This window comes from Canis lupus, chromosome 1 (genome assembly GCF_011100685.1).
Source record: "Canis lupus familiaris isolate Mischka breed German Shepherd chromosome 1, alternate assembly UU_Cfam_GSD_1.0, whole genome shotgun sequence".
Taxonomy (NCBI): domain Eukaryota; kingdom Metazoa; phylum Chordata; class Mammalia; order Carnivora; family Canidae; genus Canis; species Canis lupus.
In genome coordinates, this window is record NC_049222.1 from 107,882,942 (window position 1) to 107,901,765 (window position 18,824).

Sequence of the window (18,824 nt, forward strand, 5' to 3'; positions counted from 1 at the left end):
CAATATAGTACTGGCAAAAAAAAAAAAAAAAAAGACACATGGATCAATGCAACATAATAGAAGGCCCAGAATAAACCCACACCTGTTTAGTCAACTAAGGTGCCAAGAATACACATGGGGGAAATGATATTCTCTTCAATAAATGGTTTTGGGAAAATTGGATATTCACATGCAAGAGAAAGAAATTGGATTTTTGTTTCAACCATACACAAAAATCAACTCAAAATTGGTTAAAGTCTTAAAATGTAAGACCTGAAACTATAAAACTCCTAGGAAAAAAGCATATGGGAAAAAGTTCCTTGATACTAGTTTCGACAATGTTTTTTTGGGTTTATGATACCAAAAGCACAGGCAACAAAGGAAAAATTAAACAAGTGGGGCTGCATCAAATTAAAAAGTTTCTTCACAGAAAGGGAGTCAACAAAATGAAAAGGCATCCTATAGAATAAGAAAATATTTGCAGGGGATCCCTGGCTCAGTGGTTTAGCGCCTGCTTTTGGCCCAGGGCGCGATCCTGGAGTTCCGGGATCGAGTCCCATGTCTGGCTTTCAGCATGGAGCCTGCTTCTCCCTCTGCCTGTGTCTCTGCCTCTCTCTCTCTCTCTCTCTCTCTATGTCTATCATAAATAAATAAATAAATCTTTAAAAAAAAGAAAAAAAAGAAAATATTTGCAAACCGTATATCCATAAGATGTTAATAGCCAAAACACATAAGGAACTCCTACTACTCAGTAGAAAAAAAATATAAATTAAAATTAAAGATAAAAATGGGCAAAGCACCTAAATAGACATTTTTCCAAAGAAAACATACAAATGCCAATAGGTATATGAAAAAGTGCTGAACATCACTAATGATCAGGTAAATGCAAATAAAAAACAAGAGATCACCTCATACCCTTAAGATGGTGATTATCAAAAAGTCAAAAGATGACAAGTCTTGGCAAGGATGTGCAGAAAAGGGAACACTTACACACTGTAATGTAAATGGAATATAAATTGGTATAACCATTATGGAAAGCAGGATGGTGGTTCCTTGAAAATTAAAAATAGAACTATCATATGATCCAGAAATCCCACTTCTGGGTCCATGTCCAAAGGAATAAAATCAGTATCTTGAAGAGATACCCACACTCCAATGTTCAATGTAGCATTATTCACAATAGCCAAGATATGAAAGCAGCCTGTGTCCATCAACAGATGATTGGAAGAAAATGTGGTGTACGTATGTATACAATGGAATATTATTTAGCCTTAGAAAACAAGGAAATCCTGCCATTTCCAACAACATGGATAAAACTCAAGGACATTATACTAAGTGAAATAAGCCAGGTACAGAAAGACAAATAAATGCTGCTGATATCACTTATATGTGATATAGTTGAACTCCTATAAAAAAAGTTGAACTCCTAGAAACAGAGAAGAATGGTTACCAAGGAATGAGAGGTGGAGGAAATGCAGAGATGTCTGTTGGTCAGAGAGTACAAACTTTGTTACAAACTGAATGAGCTCTGGAGAGGTAAGGTGGAACATGGTGACTATAGTGAATAATAATGTATACTTGAAATTTGCTAGAAAAGTAGACTTAAAGTCTTCTTAACACACACACACACACACACACAACTGTGAGGTGAAAGATAAATTAACTTCAGGGGGTGATCATATCACAATGTATATATATTTCAAAACATTACATATTATGCCTTAAATATATACATTTTTAATTTTTCAAAAAAGATTTTGTTTATTTATTTATGAGAGATACGGAGAGAGAGAGGCAGAGACAAAGGCAGAGGGAGAAGCAGGCCCCATGCAGGGAGCCCCTCGTGGGATTCGATCCAGGGTCTCCAGGATCACCCCTGGGCTGAAGGCAGTGCTAAACCTCTGAGCCACCGGGCTGCCCAATATATACATTTTTACTTGTCTATAATACTTCAGTAAAGCTGGAAAAATATATGCACTTTTTAAAATAATAAAGCCTTGGGATGCCTGGGTGGTTCAGCGGTTGAGCATGTGCCTTCGGCTCAGGGCCTGGTCCTGGGGTCCTGGGATCAAGTCCCACATCGGGCTCCCTGCAGGGAGCCTGCTTCTCCCTCTGCCTGTGTCTCAGCTTCTCTCTCTCTCTCTCTCATGAATAAATAAAATATTTTTAAAAATAATAAAGTCTTTAAAAATAAATTCTGTCATCTGGATCATCTCAGGCTTGACATCTGTTGATTGTCTTTTCCCTTGGGAAATGGTCAGATTTTTCTGTGTGTGTGTTTAAGTAATGAATGATTTTAGATTGTATCCTGGGAATTTTTAATATTATAGTGTGAACTGAGGGTCATGTTAATATCCTTTTTAAGTCCTGTGAAGAATGTTGAACTTTTTTTTGCTTATTTTATTAGGCAAGGAGCCTGGGTAGCTTCAGATGGCAGGTGCTGTCATACCTTCTGTGGATATTGGTTACAATGTCGGTTCAATCTTCAAAGCTTTTGCTGAGCTATTTGGACTAGCATGTGCTATCCTGGGGTCAATCTATGATTTGGGCAGTGGTTTATATCATTGTTCAGTTTTCAGAAACTTATTGCACTTCTTCACATTTGTTCCCTGCTTGTGTAGTTCAGAAGTGAGCCTCTGAGGTGAGAAGGGAAAATTGGTATTTCCCACCCCCCACTTGCCCAACTCTGGTGCATAGGAGCTTCTGGAGTTTTTGCTGTTGGTGCTTGTTGAACAGGTCTATGATTTGGCTTATTGGATCAGGAGAAAGGAAGGAAAAGGAATATGAAATTCACCCCCCCCCCATTATAAGTCATTATTCAGGTTGTAACTTAAATCTTCAGTCTGCTTTTTTTTTTTTTTTCAGTTTGGTTTTCAAAGTTCTCTCAGGTTGTTGTTTCTTATATTCTATTTTAGCTGTCATCAGTAGGAGAGACTGGCTGTGTATCATTACGTTACTCCATCTAGGCCAGCAACAAAGAACAAAGAACTAGTAGTGGCTGTCTTCATTATATTCAGCACTTTATTCTTCTATATAAATTGTAAAATCTTGTTAGCTTTCATGAAAACTTATGTTGAGACTGATTGGAATTCCATTGAATCTATGAATCAATTTTGGGGAGGCATTCCATCCTTATAGTATTGAGTATTTATATTCATGAACATGGAACCTTTCTGCATATTTAAGGTCTTAGTTTAATGTTTAGGTTTATTTCTTGATGCCATATAGTTTTTATTGCTGTTGTGAGTGCTCTTTCTTATATTTATTTATTTATTTATTTATTTATTTATTTATTCATTTATTTTTATTTTGCTCTTTCTTTTTTAAAATCTACTTTCTGTTTATTATTACTGTATAGAAATCCGGGGGTTTTGGTTGGTTTGTTTTCCAATTTTCATTTTTAAGATAAACTTTTTTTTTAAAGTAAGCTCTACGCCCAGAGTGGGGCTCAAACTCACAACCCAGAGATCAAGAGTCACATGCTTGGGCAGCCCCAGTGGCGCGGCGGTTTAGCGCCACCTGCAGCCCAGGGCGTGATCCTGGAGACTGGGGATCGAGTCCCACATCGGGCTCTCTGCATGGTGCCTGCTTCTCCCTCTGCCTGTGTGTCTGCCTCTCTCTCACTCTCTCTCTCTCAATGTGTGTCTCTATGAATAAATAAATAAAATCTTTAAAAAAAAAGAGTCACATGCTCTACCAACTGAGCCATCCAGGAACCTAAGATAAACTTTCATTAAAGTATCACATATTAAAAAAAAATAAGTATCACATATTGATGTGTACACAAATCATAATTATAGTTAGATAAATTATCACAATATAAGTACACTATCCTGCCTTCTGACACCAAGAATTTGTCTTGCCTCTTCTTGAACTTCATATAAGTGAAATTATATAGTATGTTCTGTTCTGGGCCTTGCTTCTTTCACTGAAAGTAATATTTCTGAGATTCATCCAGTTTGTTGTACATATCAGCAATTCACTCTTTTGTTGCATACCCATTATATGAATATACTACCATTTATCCATTTTACTCTTGAGACTTGTTTCAAGGTTTGGGCAATTATGAATAGTACAACTATTAGCATTCTTGGATATGGTTTTTGCTATACTTATGTATAGATTTCTGTTAGAATATCACTTGCAACAAATTATAAAGTATGATACACACACAATGGGTGTTATATGCAACTGATAAATTATCTGAGTGTAGAACACTACATCTGAAAAAAATATGAAAGTATTTAAAGTATATAGATATGTTCAACTAGCTTTCTGAAGTAGTTATACCAATCTATGCTTCCACCAACTGTGTATGTGAGTTCCAGAAGTTTCTACATGTGCCATCATTTGATTTACAGACTTTTTCATATTAGCTCATCTAGTGAGTATATAATGGTTTCATTGTGGTTTCCTCTCAACATTTTATTATGAAAAAATAGGCATGCAGAAAAGTTGGAAGATTTATACGGTGATCATCCATATACCCATCAACCTAGGTTTTACCATTAACATTTTACTCTATGCAACTTATCAGATATAAGATATATATTCATCTGTTCTTATTGTGGTTTTATTTACATTTTCTTCGTGACCAGTGAAGTTGAGTAATGACCACCATTTCCAGTGGTTATCAATTTATATATCTTCTTTAGTATATTGGTAAGCTTTTTAAAGCTTTCTGTTCCCTTCCTTTCTGTTCACTTTTTAGCTTGTCTAGTTTTTCTAATTTATTTGTAGGTATTTCTTTTTTATAAATATTATCTGGGAAACAAGCCCTTTTTTGGTTATACATTTTGTTAGTTCCCTACTGTTGCTCTAATAATAGCTAAAAACTTAGTGAGTGACTTAACACAACATAAATGTATTATTATACTGTCCTGGAGGTCAGACATCTGAAATCCATTTCACTAGGCTAAAAGCAAGGTGTTAGCATGCTGTGTTCCTTATATAGGATCTAGAGGAGAATTCATTTCCTAGCCTTTTCCAGCTGACATTCCTTGAATCATGGCCCCTTCTTCCACGCTCAGGGTGCGTCACTCTCACTTCTCCTCCTACCATCCCATTTTCTACTCAGCTTCTGACTCTACTACCTCCCTTTTTCCCATAGGAGGACTGTATAATTATATTGAGCCCATCATTGATAATCCAGGATAATCTCATTTCAAGATCCATAACTTAACCCCATTGAAAAGTCACTTTTTCCATGTAAGGTAACATATTCACAGGCTCTAGGGATTAGGATGTGGATATCTTGAAGAAGGGTATTATTGTTTCTACCACATATGTTACAAATATCTTCCACTACTCTAGGACTTGTCTGTTGACTCATTTAATGCTAAATTTTCATTTAAAAAAGTTTCTATTTTTGGGGCAGCCCGGGTGGCTCAGCGGTTTAGTGCTGCCTTCCGCCCAGGGTGTGATCCTGGAGACCGGGGATCGAGTCCCACGCCGGGCTCCTTGTGTGGAGCCTGCTTCTCCCTCTGCCTGTGTCTCTGCCTCTCTCTGTGTCTCTCATGAATAAATAAATAAAATCTTAAAAAAAAAACAAATAAAAAAAAGAAGTTTCTATTTTTAGTTTAATCCAATATGTCAAACTTTTCCTTTATAATTGGTGCTTTTTATGTCCTATTTAAGAAATCTATGCCTATACCCAAGCCACACAGATAATCTCCTAGGTTTTTCATCTGGAAGTGTTATGCTTTATCTTTCACATTTAGAACTTCCATCTTCTCTGACTAGATTTTTGTTTAATATGTGAAGTTGGGGAGGCCTGGGTTCATTTATTTCTATGTAGATATCCAATTGCTCTAACAACCAGTGATTCATTGAAAAGAATGCCCTTTCTCTACAGCTTTGCAGTGCCATCTCTATTGTAAATCAGGCATCTATATTTGTGTGAGTTTCTGGACTCTCCCAGTGGTATCCACAGAACTTTCTGTGATGATGGAAATGTGTTTTTTTATTTTTAAAATTTTAAAAAGATTTATTATTTATTTATTTATTTAGGATAGACATAGAGAGAGAGAGAGAGAGAGAGAGAGGCAGAGACATAGGCAGAGGGAGAAGCAGGCTCCATGCAGGGAGCCCGACGTGGGACTCAATCCCTGGCCTCTAGGATCAGGCTCTGGGCTGAAGGTGGCGCTAAACCACTGAGCCTCCTGGGTGCCCAGTGGAAATGCTAGATATCTGTCCTTCCAGTATGGTATGCATGTAGCTACTGAGCACTTGATAGGGCCTAGTTTGACTGAGGAACTAAATTGCTAATATTACTTAATTTTAATTAATTTAAATAGTTATATAGTAGCTACCATATTGAGTACAGCGTATTGATCCATGGATCTATTTGTGCCATAGATCCATGTGACAATACCATACTCTCTTAATTACTGTAGCTTTATAATTAATCTTTACATTTGGTTCTTCTTTATCAAGATTGTATTGACCAGGGATCCCTGGGTGGTGCAGAGGTTTGGCGCCTGCCTTTGGCCCAGGGCGCGATCCTGGAGACCCGGGATCAAATCCCATGTCGGGCTCCCGGTGCATGGAGCCTGCTTCTCCCTCTGCCTGTGTCTCTGCCTCTCTCTCTCTCTCTCTCTCTCTCTCTCTCTCTCTGTGGCTATCATAAATAAATAAAAATTAAAAAAAAAAAGATTGTATTGACCATTCTGAGCCTTTTGCTTTTCATGCACATTTTAGGATCAGCTTGTCAATTTCACCAAAACCCTGATATGATTTCAGTAAGAATTGCATTGAATTTATAGATCAAATTGGGGATAATTGACATTGTTATACTTCCATTTTACAAACGTGTTATATCCTTAATTTTATTTTCTCTCAGTAATATTTTAGTGTGTGCTGTGTGTAAAGGCCTTGCTCATCTTTTGTTAAAATTTTTCCTAGGCATTTTATGTCTTTTGGTATTATTGTAGGTAGTATTGTTTTAAAATTAGCATTTTCTAGAGGTGTGTATATCCTTGGTATATATTTAAGGGTAGAGATTCCATGTTCTTCTCCACATAAGGATAAGAGGGTTTGGGAAGCCTCAGGCGTTCTCATAGGATGAGTCTTGTCTTTCCTTAGTTCATATACCTAAAGTTTATAGTTCTTGATGTCCTTAAGGTCGACAAGGAAGGAAGCCCCATCCCTGCAGAAGCAGGAACTAAAGTCCACCCAGGATGACAACTGTTAATGAAAACACGGAGGCCCAAGATGAGAAATCCCAGATGTCTAGACCTTCGGATTCCAAATCCCTGATTACTATTACCTCAGCTTCCCAGCTCTTAAAGACTGAGTTGACTACGGAAAAATTGATGGCAGAGAGACAGAAGTCTGACACTGTACCATCATGCATTTGGTCTGATGAATATAATGATGAAATACTGGAGACCATAGACAATGATGTGCCAAAGAAGGAAACCCCCATTGAACGACCATCCTGGGCCAATAAAATTGAGTACCTTCTGGCCCAGGTGGGCTTTTCTGTGGGGCTGAGCACCATCTGGCGCTTTCCTTATCTGTGTTTTCACAATGGAGGTGGTAAGCCTGGGGGCCAGGAATCATGGACTCACAAGGGGGTTAGGAGCCAGATGACCATCCTAGCTATTCTGAGGTCTCTGAGATATGTAGGGGTGGGGGATTTGGGAATCTCACTAGGGCAGGAGACAAGTACCTGAACACCTAGGGTGTTAGGTGAGTGGGAGCAGGATATCTAAACACTTAGGTTCATGAGGATGGTGGGGCTGAAGGCTGAGGTTCAGGGTGGGGGTGGGAACTAGGTATCTGGGTCTTCCAGGAACTGGGGACTCAAGGGACACCTGGGACTGTGAGGGATATGGAAACAGTTGAGCTCTGATATCTGTGGCCCTGAGGGAGGTCACTGATGGGGAATGTGTTTTCCTGTACTCCTAAGGAAGTCCAGTCCCTGAAGGGCCAGGTGATTCTCAAAGCCCTTCCTAACTCTCCTGCACAGGCAGTTTTCTCATCATCTACATCCTCATGCTGTTCTTGGTTGGGGTTCCTCTTCTATTCCTGGAGATGGCAGCTGGTCAGAGGATGCGTCAGGGCAGCATTGGTGTATGGAAGGTCATCAGCCCCTGGATTGGTGGTGTGGGGTATACCAGCTTCATGGTGAGGAGTCCTGGGCCACTCAGGCCTACCCTTTATACCCTACTCCCACTCCAACCATTTGTTGTCCTGGAATGGGTCCCTGAATTCACTTCCATGGGTCAAATCCCTTCAAGTCCTCAGTCCTCTGTCAAATCCCCTCCCTTCTCTGGCCTGCCTACCTTTTCCTGTCTCCAGAGTTCTTCATGGTTCCTAGATGTGCTGCATCGTGAGCTTGTACTACAGTGTGCTCATGGCCTGGAGTCTCTTCTATTTGGTGCAGTCTTTCCAGTACCCACTGCCTTGGGCATTGTGCCCCTTACTGAGGAACTCCAGTGATTTTGGTGAGAAGAGAGGGAAGAAAAGGGCAGGTGGGAGGGCTGAAAAAAGGATAGGTAAATTAAGAAGGGAGAGGATCATTGAGAGAATAGGGATGAGCAGGAAGATAATGGAATTTGGAAGGAGGGGATGGAGGGGAATTGAAAGGGGAGGCACGGGGTCGTGCAGTTTCCTCCATGGCCAGTTCACCTCAGATCCTGAATGTGAGCGGACAACATCCACCACATACTTTTGGTACCGACATGTATTGAAGGCCACAGATGAAATTGAAATGGGTGGGCTACCAGTTACACATCTCAGTATCTCTCTCTTTGCAACTTGGTTGATTATCTGCATCTCCATGATCAAAGGACCCAAGTTCACTGGAAAGGTGAGCCATCCTCTAACTTCCTGATCTGATAGTCTCCTTTCTATCTGAGACCCTCTAAAATTTTCCTAACATGATGCCTGTAAGTCTCCAACTTCTAATTCCTCCTAATATGACCTTTGACTCTCACTAGCCTTTGATCATACTGTCCCAGCTTCTGCCTTTGGTGACTTCTGAATCATCCTTCCTACTCAGATGCTGTATGTCTCAGTAATCCTTCCCTACTTCATCATTTTCTGTCTCCTTATCCGGAGTCTCATGCTGGAAGGTGCATATTTTGGTCTCAAGAATTTGTTAGCTGCCAAGGTGAGATGTCCCCTGCCCTTTGAGCCTCTTATCCATATGAGGGTGTCAGGGACAGAATGGTTGTCTGTCTGATAGAGGCCCTCCTGGCTCCCCACTTCACCGCCTTCTTCTCATCTTCCATCACATCATGGTTTACCCCTCTTCCCTTTGTATCCTGGTTTACATGGTACTTCTTCCCAGGTGCCAGCCCTGTACTCTGTGGAAGTGTGGCGCCGGACAGGGAACCAGATCTTTTTATCCATGGGCCCTGGCTTTGGCAGCTTCACTGCAATCAGCTCATACATCCCTCAGTCCAACAACTGTGTCATGGATGCCTTTGTTGTGGCTTTTCTCAATTTGACTGCCTCACTGACTGCCACACTGTTTGTATTTGCCATAATGGGCCACTTGGCCACAGAGAACCATGAAAAATGTTACCTGAGGTAAGCCCAATTTTTCATATGGAGATCATCAAAAAGACTAAAGTCTTGGAAATAGCCCATAGAATTCCACTCCAGACCCCTGTCCCTCAGGGCTGTTGGCTTAGTGAATATGGGATCCTCAGATAGGAGCATCTTAAACCTTGAAAACGCCCGAATCTCTCCAACTCTATCTCTTTCAGAGCTACCTTTTGAGACTAGGAAAGCCCCACACTTGGAGGTTTTCAAGGTTGTGTTCATCCTATTCTTAACTGGGGTCTGCCATGAAAAATTAGGAGAATAACTTCAGCTGAATCATTAGATAAGAAAATAAAGGACCCACAGTGCCACCAGAGTCCCTATAGCCCATTCCTGATTTTCTTCTCCTGTGTGATTCATTCTAAAAATACTCATCAGACATTTATACATTTCCTGTCTGACAACCCTTTGTTGAGTTCTGGAAACACAACCAGTGGTGAAGCATATACTTACCTGCCCTCAGGAAAACCACAATCTTTTGAGGAAGCAGATACTAAACAAATAATCACAAAGTAGATGAGAACTGATAGTAGGGATGGTGAGAACCACAGAAGAGCAAGCTATTAACTTCCTGGGGCAGTCAGAAGAGACTTCCTAGTTGTGGCAATCCTAAGCTCTATTTCCTGACAAATAACCACAGCTAGTATTCTTTCAAATGTTTCCCATTCATAGGCCTACATACCATTAAAAAAATTGGATCATATCATACTACTTTTCTGCAGCTTGTTGACTTGCCCTTATGGAAACTGATCTTGAATAGCTTTCCAAGGCAGTAAATAGAGTTTAGGGAGCTGAGTAAGGATTTGTAGGAATTTACATATGGAGAACAGTATGGTGGTACAATTGGGGTAGACTGAGCAGGAGCAGAGTGGAGTGGTTTGAGGCAGAGAGAATGTCATGTGCCAATGATCCTGAGATGATGGAGAGCATGGCAAGTTGGGGCAGGTTGAATAGTTGAGTGTGACCAGAGTAGAGAAGGTGAAGAGTTCTACATTAGGACACTGGAGAGTCCAACAGGTCAAGAAAGCTGAGAAGCTTTAATGTTGTGCTGAGATTGTCTAGTAGGAGGTATAGGTCCTAAAGCCCTCCATGACACTGCATGAGAAACCTCCTCCAGGACCCCACTTAGGAAACTCTCTGGCCTCCCACAGACACCTTATGAAAGTAGATATCAGACAGTGAGCACTGGGACCCTGTAAACCTAGGTTTCAGTGTGGGCTGTATTTGAACCAGATGAAAAACTCTAGACTAAACTTCTTCTCATGTAGAAGGTAAGAGAAGAGATGTCATCTTAGAGGGTCAAATGATTTTATGTGGTTCTCTCCCTGTCCCCAGGAATGCTAAGACAGTACAGTATCTGATAGCTTCTAAGATGCTGCCTCCTGAGGCCCAATTGCCAGACAGTCTGTATCATGATCCAAGCTCCATCTACTCCCAGTGGTTCAAGAGTCTCCCTGAACAAATCAAAGATGTGGTCCTACCCTATTTGTCCAATTGCAACTTAACTTACCAATTGAAAGAGGTAGGTAGGGGTGGGGTCCTAATGTTCCCTTCAAAACTCCCAGTACACCAGAAATTTCAGCTCTCCTTAGGTGTCTCTAGAATCCAGAAAGGCAATTCTCACCAACATCCTGGACTAACAAGACCAAGGTTCACAGAATCCTATTAAAATAAGGCAGTTGTAGCCTCTGTAGCACCAAGCACTGGAGTTCGTATAAGCCTGTTCATACCAACCCAAAAGAGTTGCCAGGCCGGCAGTTGTTGTCAGTTAAAGTCCTCGTGCCTCAAGGCCAGATGAGTTTAACAATGTCCATTAATAGTGCTACAGATCATTTCCTATGGGGAGGGGATGAAAGTGTAGTTAGGATCCTACAGGGTAAGCTCAGAGGCGTTGCCCTTCCTCCCTTTACTCACAGGTTATGGAGGGTCCTGGTGTAGCCATTGTGGCATTTACTGATATCATCTCTGTGTTTTCTGGATCCACCTTCTGGTCCATCATCATCTTCATGATGCTGGCGAACCTGGGGCTGAGCACCATGATAGGGATCATGCATGGCATTATTATTCCTCTCCAGGACACTTTCTCTTCCCTCAGGAAAAATATAATCCTGCTCACAGGTACTCTAACCTATGATCCCACTCCCACCTAGGACCATTGTTTAGCTTAACTGCCCTGGGACTCTCAAAGAATCTAGTTTGAATTCTGACCTTGATCAAAATCTGTTTTCCCTCAGTGGGCATCTGTGTGTCTCTGTTCCTGGGAAGCCTCATTTTCGTGAGGCCTTCGGGCAGCTACTATGTGAACCTGCTGGATGATTACTGGGCATCTCTGCCCCTCTTCCTCACTGTCATCTTGGAAAACATAGCCATAGCCTGGATCTATGGAGCCAGGAGGTGATGCCCCAAGCCCAGGATCTCATGCACCCACAGAGCAAGGGCATCTAAGGAATATTGGCCCTCCTACTCTCACTGTCAGGCCTCTGACTCAGGGCTTATAGAGAGCCCCCAGGGGGTCGGAAAGGGAAGGAAGGCATTGGCTGGCTCCTTGGGAAAACAGGTATAGAACAGAAAAGTGAACAGTCCCTATCAAGTCCTAGTGGCTCTGGAGTCCTGCTTTTAACCAGGGTAGTATGGGCATGTAATCCCTTGCTTCTTGGTGTACTCTGGAACAGCAGCATTGGCATCACCCAGGAGTTTATTAGAAATGCAGACCCTCAGGCTGTACCCCATACCTTTGAATCCATATCTACATTTTAACAAGAACCCCAAGTAAATCGTATGCATGCTAACATTTGAGAAACAATGTGTAATCCAAATGTGGCAATGTTTCTAAGTGGTAGTGGTTCTTGGCATCAGTTTGCTGATTCATAGACTCATACACTCATTCTCAAATATTACCCAGAGTGTGCCTCAGGGCCAGGCTGGCCTTGTGAGCCCTAGGGATACTAAGATAAATTATATTGAGCTTCTGCTCTCAGAGTTGAAAGAAGATGACATATATAGGCAGATTATTGGGTAGGATAGTAAGTTGAGGTCACTCTGGGAACACAGAAAGTTATCGAAAGAAGGCAAGGAGGGGATGCTTGAACAGAATCCAGATAGATGAAGGGGAGTTTGTCAAGGGAAAGAAAGAAACAAGAGCATTCTAGGCAAAAGAAACCCAAATGTTCATATATGTTGGGGTTAAGAAGGTACACCAAAGAAAGCTGGGTGTATAGACTTGAAGAAACTACATTCAGGAGCTATACATATTTCTTTTATCCTGAGGGTGATGGAGGAGAAAATTTTTTTTCTTAATCCTGGGGCTGAGACAGAAATCAGACTGAAAAGTGATGAATTAGAGGCAAGAAAACTAGTTGTGGAGGTGAATAGAAAGGTTTAAGAAATGTGAAGCTTTGCCTCCTGGGCTGGGTTTGGATTGACCGTCCCCACCCCAAGTCTGGATAAGGCCCAAATAGGCCTCCCTAAAGTCTTGTGGTCCTTCCTCTCAGGTTCCTTGCAGACTTGATTATCATGTTGGGCCGCCCCATCTCCCCCATCTATCGTTGGCTGTGGTGCTTTCTGTCTCCATTTGTGCTGCTAGTCCTGTTTTTAAGTGCCCTGATTCATCTGTCTCTGAAGAGCATCACCTACTTGGCCTGGAACTCAAGCATTGTGAGCCTCCCTCTCAGACCCTAGGACCCCCTAGGGAGTGGATGAGGACTTTTCAATCTGCTCTGGCCTTTAGGACTCTGTCACCTTATTCCCTGATTCCCTGGGGGTTCAGTTATCTAGTCTCTGGCCTTGGTTCATGTCCTACCCCCAACCTCTGCAGCTTTCCATTTCAGAGAACCTGAGTATTCTAAACCTTCCCTTTCTCCACAGTCAAATGAGGTGATCCAAACTTATCCATCATGGGCTAAAGTCGTGCTCATCATCCTTATCACCATTACCATCTTGCCTATCCCTGCCTACTTCTTATACACACTCATTGATGTGAATTTCTCAGTCTCTGTGATTCGAAGTAGGACTACAGTTATCTTCAAACCTGAAGCTAAAGGGAACCCACTGAGGCCCCATCCACAGCTTCAGTTGAGGCAAAGCCAAAACAGTTGAGGCAAAGCAAAACAAAGCCAAAAGGTTAATAAAATGGATAAATATCAGGGAAAAAAAACCTCTCTGCCATGTGAGTAATTCATTTTGGAAATAAAAGACTTGGTTTATTTGGCAAAACATCACTTCTTTTTCAGAGTGGAACTCCCTGGCTGGCAGCTTGACATTAGAAAGGTAAAAGTAGCACCTGTTGTAACTGGACCCAAGACATTTTGTTTTCCTGGATTGGGAAAGTTTTTTCTGGCCAGATGGAGGTTAACACAGCACCCATTCTATGCATCTCCTATACTTGCCCTCACCAGACTAAGAACCTCCTATACTTGCCCTCACCAGACAAAGAACACTAATAATAGTGTTCTTTGACTTCCAGTATTTGGTTGATAGTGATTGCCGACCCTACTTCTAGACTGCCTTCCTCTTGGAATTGGTCTGTGTAAGGTCTGATCCCTATAAAACCTAGGAAAAATGGTGCCAGTAATGAAATCAGTGGAACTTTGATTTTTCCATTAAAAAAAAAAAAAAAAGCCCAACTCTCATTATTGTATTCCACTGATTTTATCCAATTCAAATGCTAGAATCCCAGGCCCTTTCTGCCTGGTCCTTCCTGTAAGTAAACAGATATAGTTTTCTTGAAAATACTGGATTCACTAATTATGGCAAAGCAGTTAACTAATTGGTGACTTTTCATAGATCTCTTAAATACTTGGAATAGTTGATTACCAAGTTTACCAAGGGACTTAAAACTTTACACATTATTTATTTTTACTATGGCGGAAGGCTGATAGAAGGATATTTGGCAAGGAATGAGAGAGAGAGAGTAGAGGTGAACTGCAGAGTTGGAAGACTCAAGGAGTACTTCATTTAAGGCAAGGTGACATCAAAATAAGACAAACAAGACACACCATAGTATGGCACACCTAAAACATACCATAAAATACATTTCATCAATCCTCTGTAAATGCATAGATGAGCTTTGAAGAAATTAAGGGGAATCTTTAATTTAATTAAGTCTAAGCATGAATTCAGGAAGTGTTAAAGCTACCAACTGCTTTGGGACAATTGCTACTCTAGGAACTTAGTGATTTGGGATTTAAAGTCTAGGTGAAGACAAAGCCTTGGATTCGTGAAAGAAAAGGAAGCCCCCCCCCCCAAAAAAAAAAAAAAAGAAAAAAAAAAAAAGAAAAGGAAGCCCCTACACATAGACAGCTGAAGGGTTATGCCCTCTGTGAAAGAGTTAGATAGCAATAAAATGTATATGTCCTGATTCTGTCTCTTATAGCAGGCAACTAATTTTTTTCTTTTAGAATTTGTAACCCAAAACTGTCTTTTGTGGGATTTTGGTTCAGATTCACATAACATGCATAGTCTGAAAAACCCAAGTTAAGATTAATATAAAAGGTGCTTGATGTGGGACACTTGGGTGGCTTAGCGGTTGAACATCTGCCTTCGACCCAGGGCGTGATCCTGGGGTCCCAGAATCGAATCTCACGTCGGGCTCCCTGCATGGAGCCTGCTTCTCTCTCTGCCTGTATCTCTGCCTCTCTCTCTCTCTCTGTCTCTCATGAATAATAAATAAAATATTTTTTAAAGATTTATTTATTTATTTATTTATTTATTTATTTATTTATTTATGATAGACATAGAGAGAGAGGCAGAGACACAGGCGGAGGGAGAAGCAGGCTCCACGTCGGGAGCCCGACGCGGGACTCGATCCCGGGACCCCAGGATCGCGCCCTGGGCCAAAGGCAGGCGCCAAACTGCCGAGGCACCCAGGGATCCCCATAAATAAAATCTTAAAAAAAAAAGTTCGTGGTGGATAGCACCTTGCCACCCAGCACCTGTCATTAGTAAATATAAATAATCTCTGGGGGAAACAGAGCCTCTGCCAAGCCTCACTGAATTCCATGAACACAAAATCACAAAGAGAAATCACAAAACATGCAAGACAAAAGCTACCCTAAGGGAGGACTAGCAGAATCAAACCTGCAAGGACCTAACGCACTGGAATTATCAGGTACATAATATAAACTAAAATATGCTTAATATATTTAGAGACAAAAAGAGAGTTGAAATTAAGAGCAAGGTACAAAAGACTCTCAGAAATGATCAGGGTATTTGTAAAGGAACCAACTTTTAGAACTTTTAGAAATGAAAAAAATCATGGAGGTTAAAAACATCAATGGATGGATTAAACAACCAATTAGAAAACTAGAAAGAGACAAAGAAATACCAGTAATATAGAACAGAGAAACTACAATATTAAAAATATGAGATTAATCATATGTGAAAGTTAAGAAACAAATGAACAAACAACAAAGAGACGAATAACCAGACTCTTAAATGCAGAGAACAAAATGGTGGTTTTGTTCTCTCCCAGAGGGGAGGTGGGTGGGGTAATGAGTGAAATAAAGGGAATCAAAAATACACTTTTTAAAAAAAGATTTTATTTATTTATTCACGAGAGACACACATAGGGAGAAGCAGGCCCCCCACAGGAAGCCCAGTGTGGGAGTCCATCCCAGGACCCCAGGATCACACCCTGAGTCAAAGGCAGATACTCAACCACTGAGCTACCCAGACGCCCCTCAAATAAAATCTTTTTTAAAAATGTAAGTGTAGGGACACCTGTGTCTCTCATGAATAAATAAATAAAAGTATTTTCAAGAAAAAGATTTTATTTACTTGAGAGAGAGACCGAGTGCGAGTGTGAGCTGGAGGAGCAGCAGAGACAGAGAATCAGTCTCAAGCCAACTGAGCATGGATCCCAACTCAGGGCTCGACTCATGACCCATGAGATCATGACATGAGCTGAAACCAAAAGTCAGATGCTTAACCAACTACACCACTCAGGTGCTCCAATAATATACTTATCTTGATGAGTGCTGAGAAGTGTCTAAATTGTTGAATCATTATATTGTACACCTGAAATTAATAGAATACTGTATATTAATTATAGTTGAATTTTAAAAATTTAATGTTCAATATATGAGATTATGAGACCTGGAGGGTAGTGGGAGAAAGCCCAACATACATGTAATAGGAGGTCCAGAGAGAGATCATTGGAAGAATAAAGAAGCAATACAAAGAGAAAAAAAGCTGAACATTTTCCAAAATCAAGGAAAGATAGAAATCCTTGCACCAAGGGAGCACAACAAATCCAAAGAAGGATAAATAAAGGGAAACTAGAGCACACCAAAAATAGATCTAAAGAGCAACCAAGCAGAAAAGACATTACTTACAAAGGGATGACCATTTCATAGCTGGTTTTTTAATCAATGGCAAGAGAAGCCAGGTAGTGTAAAGTATCTGCCAAGAAGTGAGAAAATAACTGTCAACTTAGATATGTAAATCTAGCAAAAAACTATTTCTCATGAACAAAGAAAAATGCAGATATTTTCAGGTGAATACAACTGTTTTCCACTCACAAATCTTTGGTAAAGTATGTGCTTCAAGGAAAAGTAAAATGAGCTGAGAAGGATGATATAAAACCTGAGACAAGAAATGCTAAGCCAAGAACTAATGGTAATGTGAGAAATGTGAACACATATTGATTCCATAAAGCAGTAATAAGAATGGTTAATTTGTAAGGCCAAAAATAGTGACATAGAACAAAAGTACTGGACAACAATAGCACATAGCTAAAGTATCCCTCTCAGCAGGATGACAAATACAGTATTGACCTTTAGACTTTGATAAGAATGCATGTTAAAATTTCAAGAGTAACTACTAAAAAAAAGGTAGAACAATCTATAATTTATGTATTAAGGTAAATAATGATAGCTTTTCTAACAGTTCAAATACAAAATCTCAGTGATTTTATACAATCAGGTTTTATTTCCTGCTTACATCAGAATATAGTCCAATACAGGCTGTAATAAGGCAGGAGTGCTCAACTTCATTTAGTCATTAAAGAACCAAAACTTCTTTCATTCTGGGGCTCTTTCATTCCCTAGATTCTGGAGGTTTTGCCAGCAATCTGGTGGATAGGGAAAAAGAATGAGTTTTATAGGCCAGATCTGGAAGTGGAGTACATCACTTGTGTCCACAGTCCACTAGCCAGAAAAAGAAGTCTGGTAAAACAGAGAACACAGTTATTAAAAAGCACCAGTGGTTTCTGCTGCATTCATAAATCAACAGAGGAAAAAAGAAAGAAAAACCAACCCAAAAGAATGAAAAACAAAATATAAAGGATTAATGTAAAAAAAAAGTTGGACAAGAAGAATATTATAGAATATTATAAATAAATCCACATATGCTAATAATTGCAATTATTTACAAATGAACTAAATATACTAGTTAAAAGGTAAATATTGGGGATGTGAGGGCGATCTGGCTGCGACATCTGTCACCCCATTGATCGCCAGGGTTGATTCGGCTGATCTGGCTGGCTAGGCGGGTGTCCCCTTCCTCCCTCACCGCTCCATGTGCGTCCCTCCCGAAGCTGCGCGCTCGGTCGAAGAGGACGACCATCCCCGATACAGGAGGACCGTTCTTCGGTCAAGGGTATACGAGTAGCTGCGCTCCCCTGCTAGAACCTCCAAACAAGCTCTCAAAAGGTAAATATTGGGACGTCTGGGTGGCTCAGTGGTTAAGTGTCTGCCTTCGGCTTAGGGCGTGATCCTGGAGTCCCAGGATCAAGTCCCACATCAGGCTCCCTACATGGAGCCTGCTTCTCCCTCTGCCTGTGTCTCTGCCTCTCTCTCTCTCTCTCTTTTGCTGTGTGTCTCTCATAATAAAATCTTTTTTAAAAAAATTAATATTGAAGACTGTTTTATACTGGCACAAAAACAGACACATAGATCAGTGGAACAGAATAGAGAATCCAGAAGTGGACCCTGAACTTTATGGTCAACTAATATTCGATAAAGGAGGAAAGACTATCCATTGGAAGAAAGACAGTCTCTTCAATAAATGGTGCTGGGAAAATTGGACATCCACATGCAGAAGAATGAAACTAGACCACTCTGTTTCACCACCATACACAAAGATAAACTCAAAATGGATGAAAGATCTAAATGTGAGACAAGATTCCATCAAAATCCTAGAGAAGAACACAGGCAACACCCTTTTTGAACTCGACCATAGTAACTTCTTGCAAGATACATCCACGAAGGCAAAAGAAACAAAAGCAAAAATGAACTATTGGGACTTCATCAAGATAAGAAGCTTTTGCACAGCAAAGGATACAGTCAACAAAA

General features: G+C 40.6%; 1 protein-coding gene across 3 annotated transcripts in view; it reads left to right on the forward strand.

Annotated features, from left to right (window-relative positions):
* The window catches only part of LOC100856702 (orphan sodium- and chloride-dependent neurotransmitter transporter NTT5-like), a 35,172-nt gene extending 20,447 nt beyond the window's left edge, over positions 1-14,725 (forward strand). For 2 of the 3 annotated variants that reach the window (XM_038528271.1, XM_038528272.1), the window contains exons 2-12: positions 7,102-7,518; positions 7,952-8,109; positions 8,303-8,429; positions 8,619-8,794; positions 8,987-9,097; positions 9,278-9,519; positions 10,870-11,056; positions 11,451-11,652; positions 11,769-11,928; positions 13,026-13,188; positions 13,399-14,724. In XM_038528271.1, the coding sequence (XP_038384199.1) occupies positions 7,158-7,518; positions 7,952-8,109; positions 8,303-8,429; positions 8,619-8,794; positions 8,987-9,097; positions 9,278-9,519; positions 10,870-11,056; positions 11,451-11,652; positions 11,769-11,928; positions 13,026-13,188; positions 13,399-13,629 (2,118 nt within the window). In that variant the 5' untranslated portion in view covers positions 7,102-7,157 and the 3' untranslated portion in view covers positions 13,630-14,724. Of the gene's footprint in view, positions 1-7,101; positions 7,519-7,951; positions 8,110-8,302; positions 8,430-8,618; positions 8,795-8,986; positions 9,098-9,277; positions 9,520-10,869; positions 11,057-11,450; positions 11,653-11,768; positions 11,929-13,025; positions 13,189-13,398 lie in introns of those variants that run through there. The other variant, XM_038528273.1, reaches the window with a different exon arrangement.
* Positions 14,726-18,824: the final 4,099 nt, after the last annotated feature.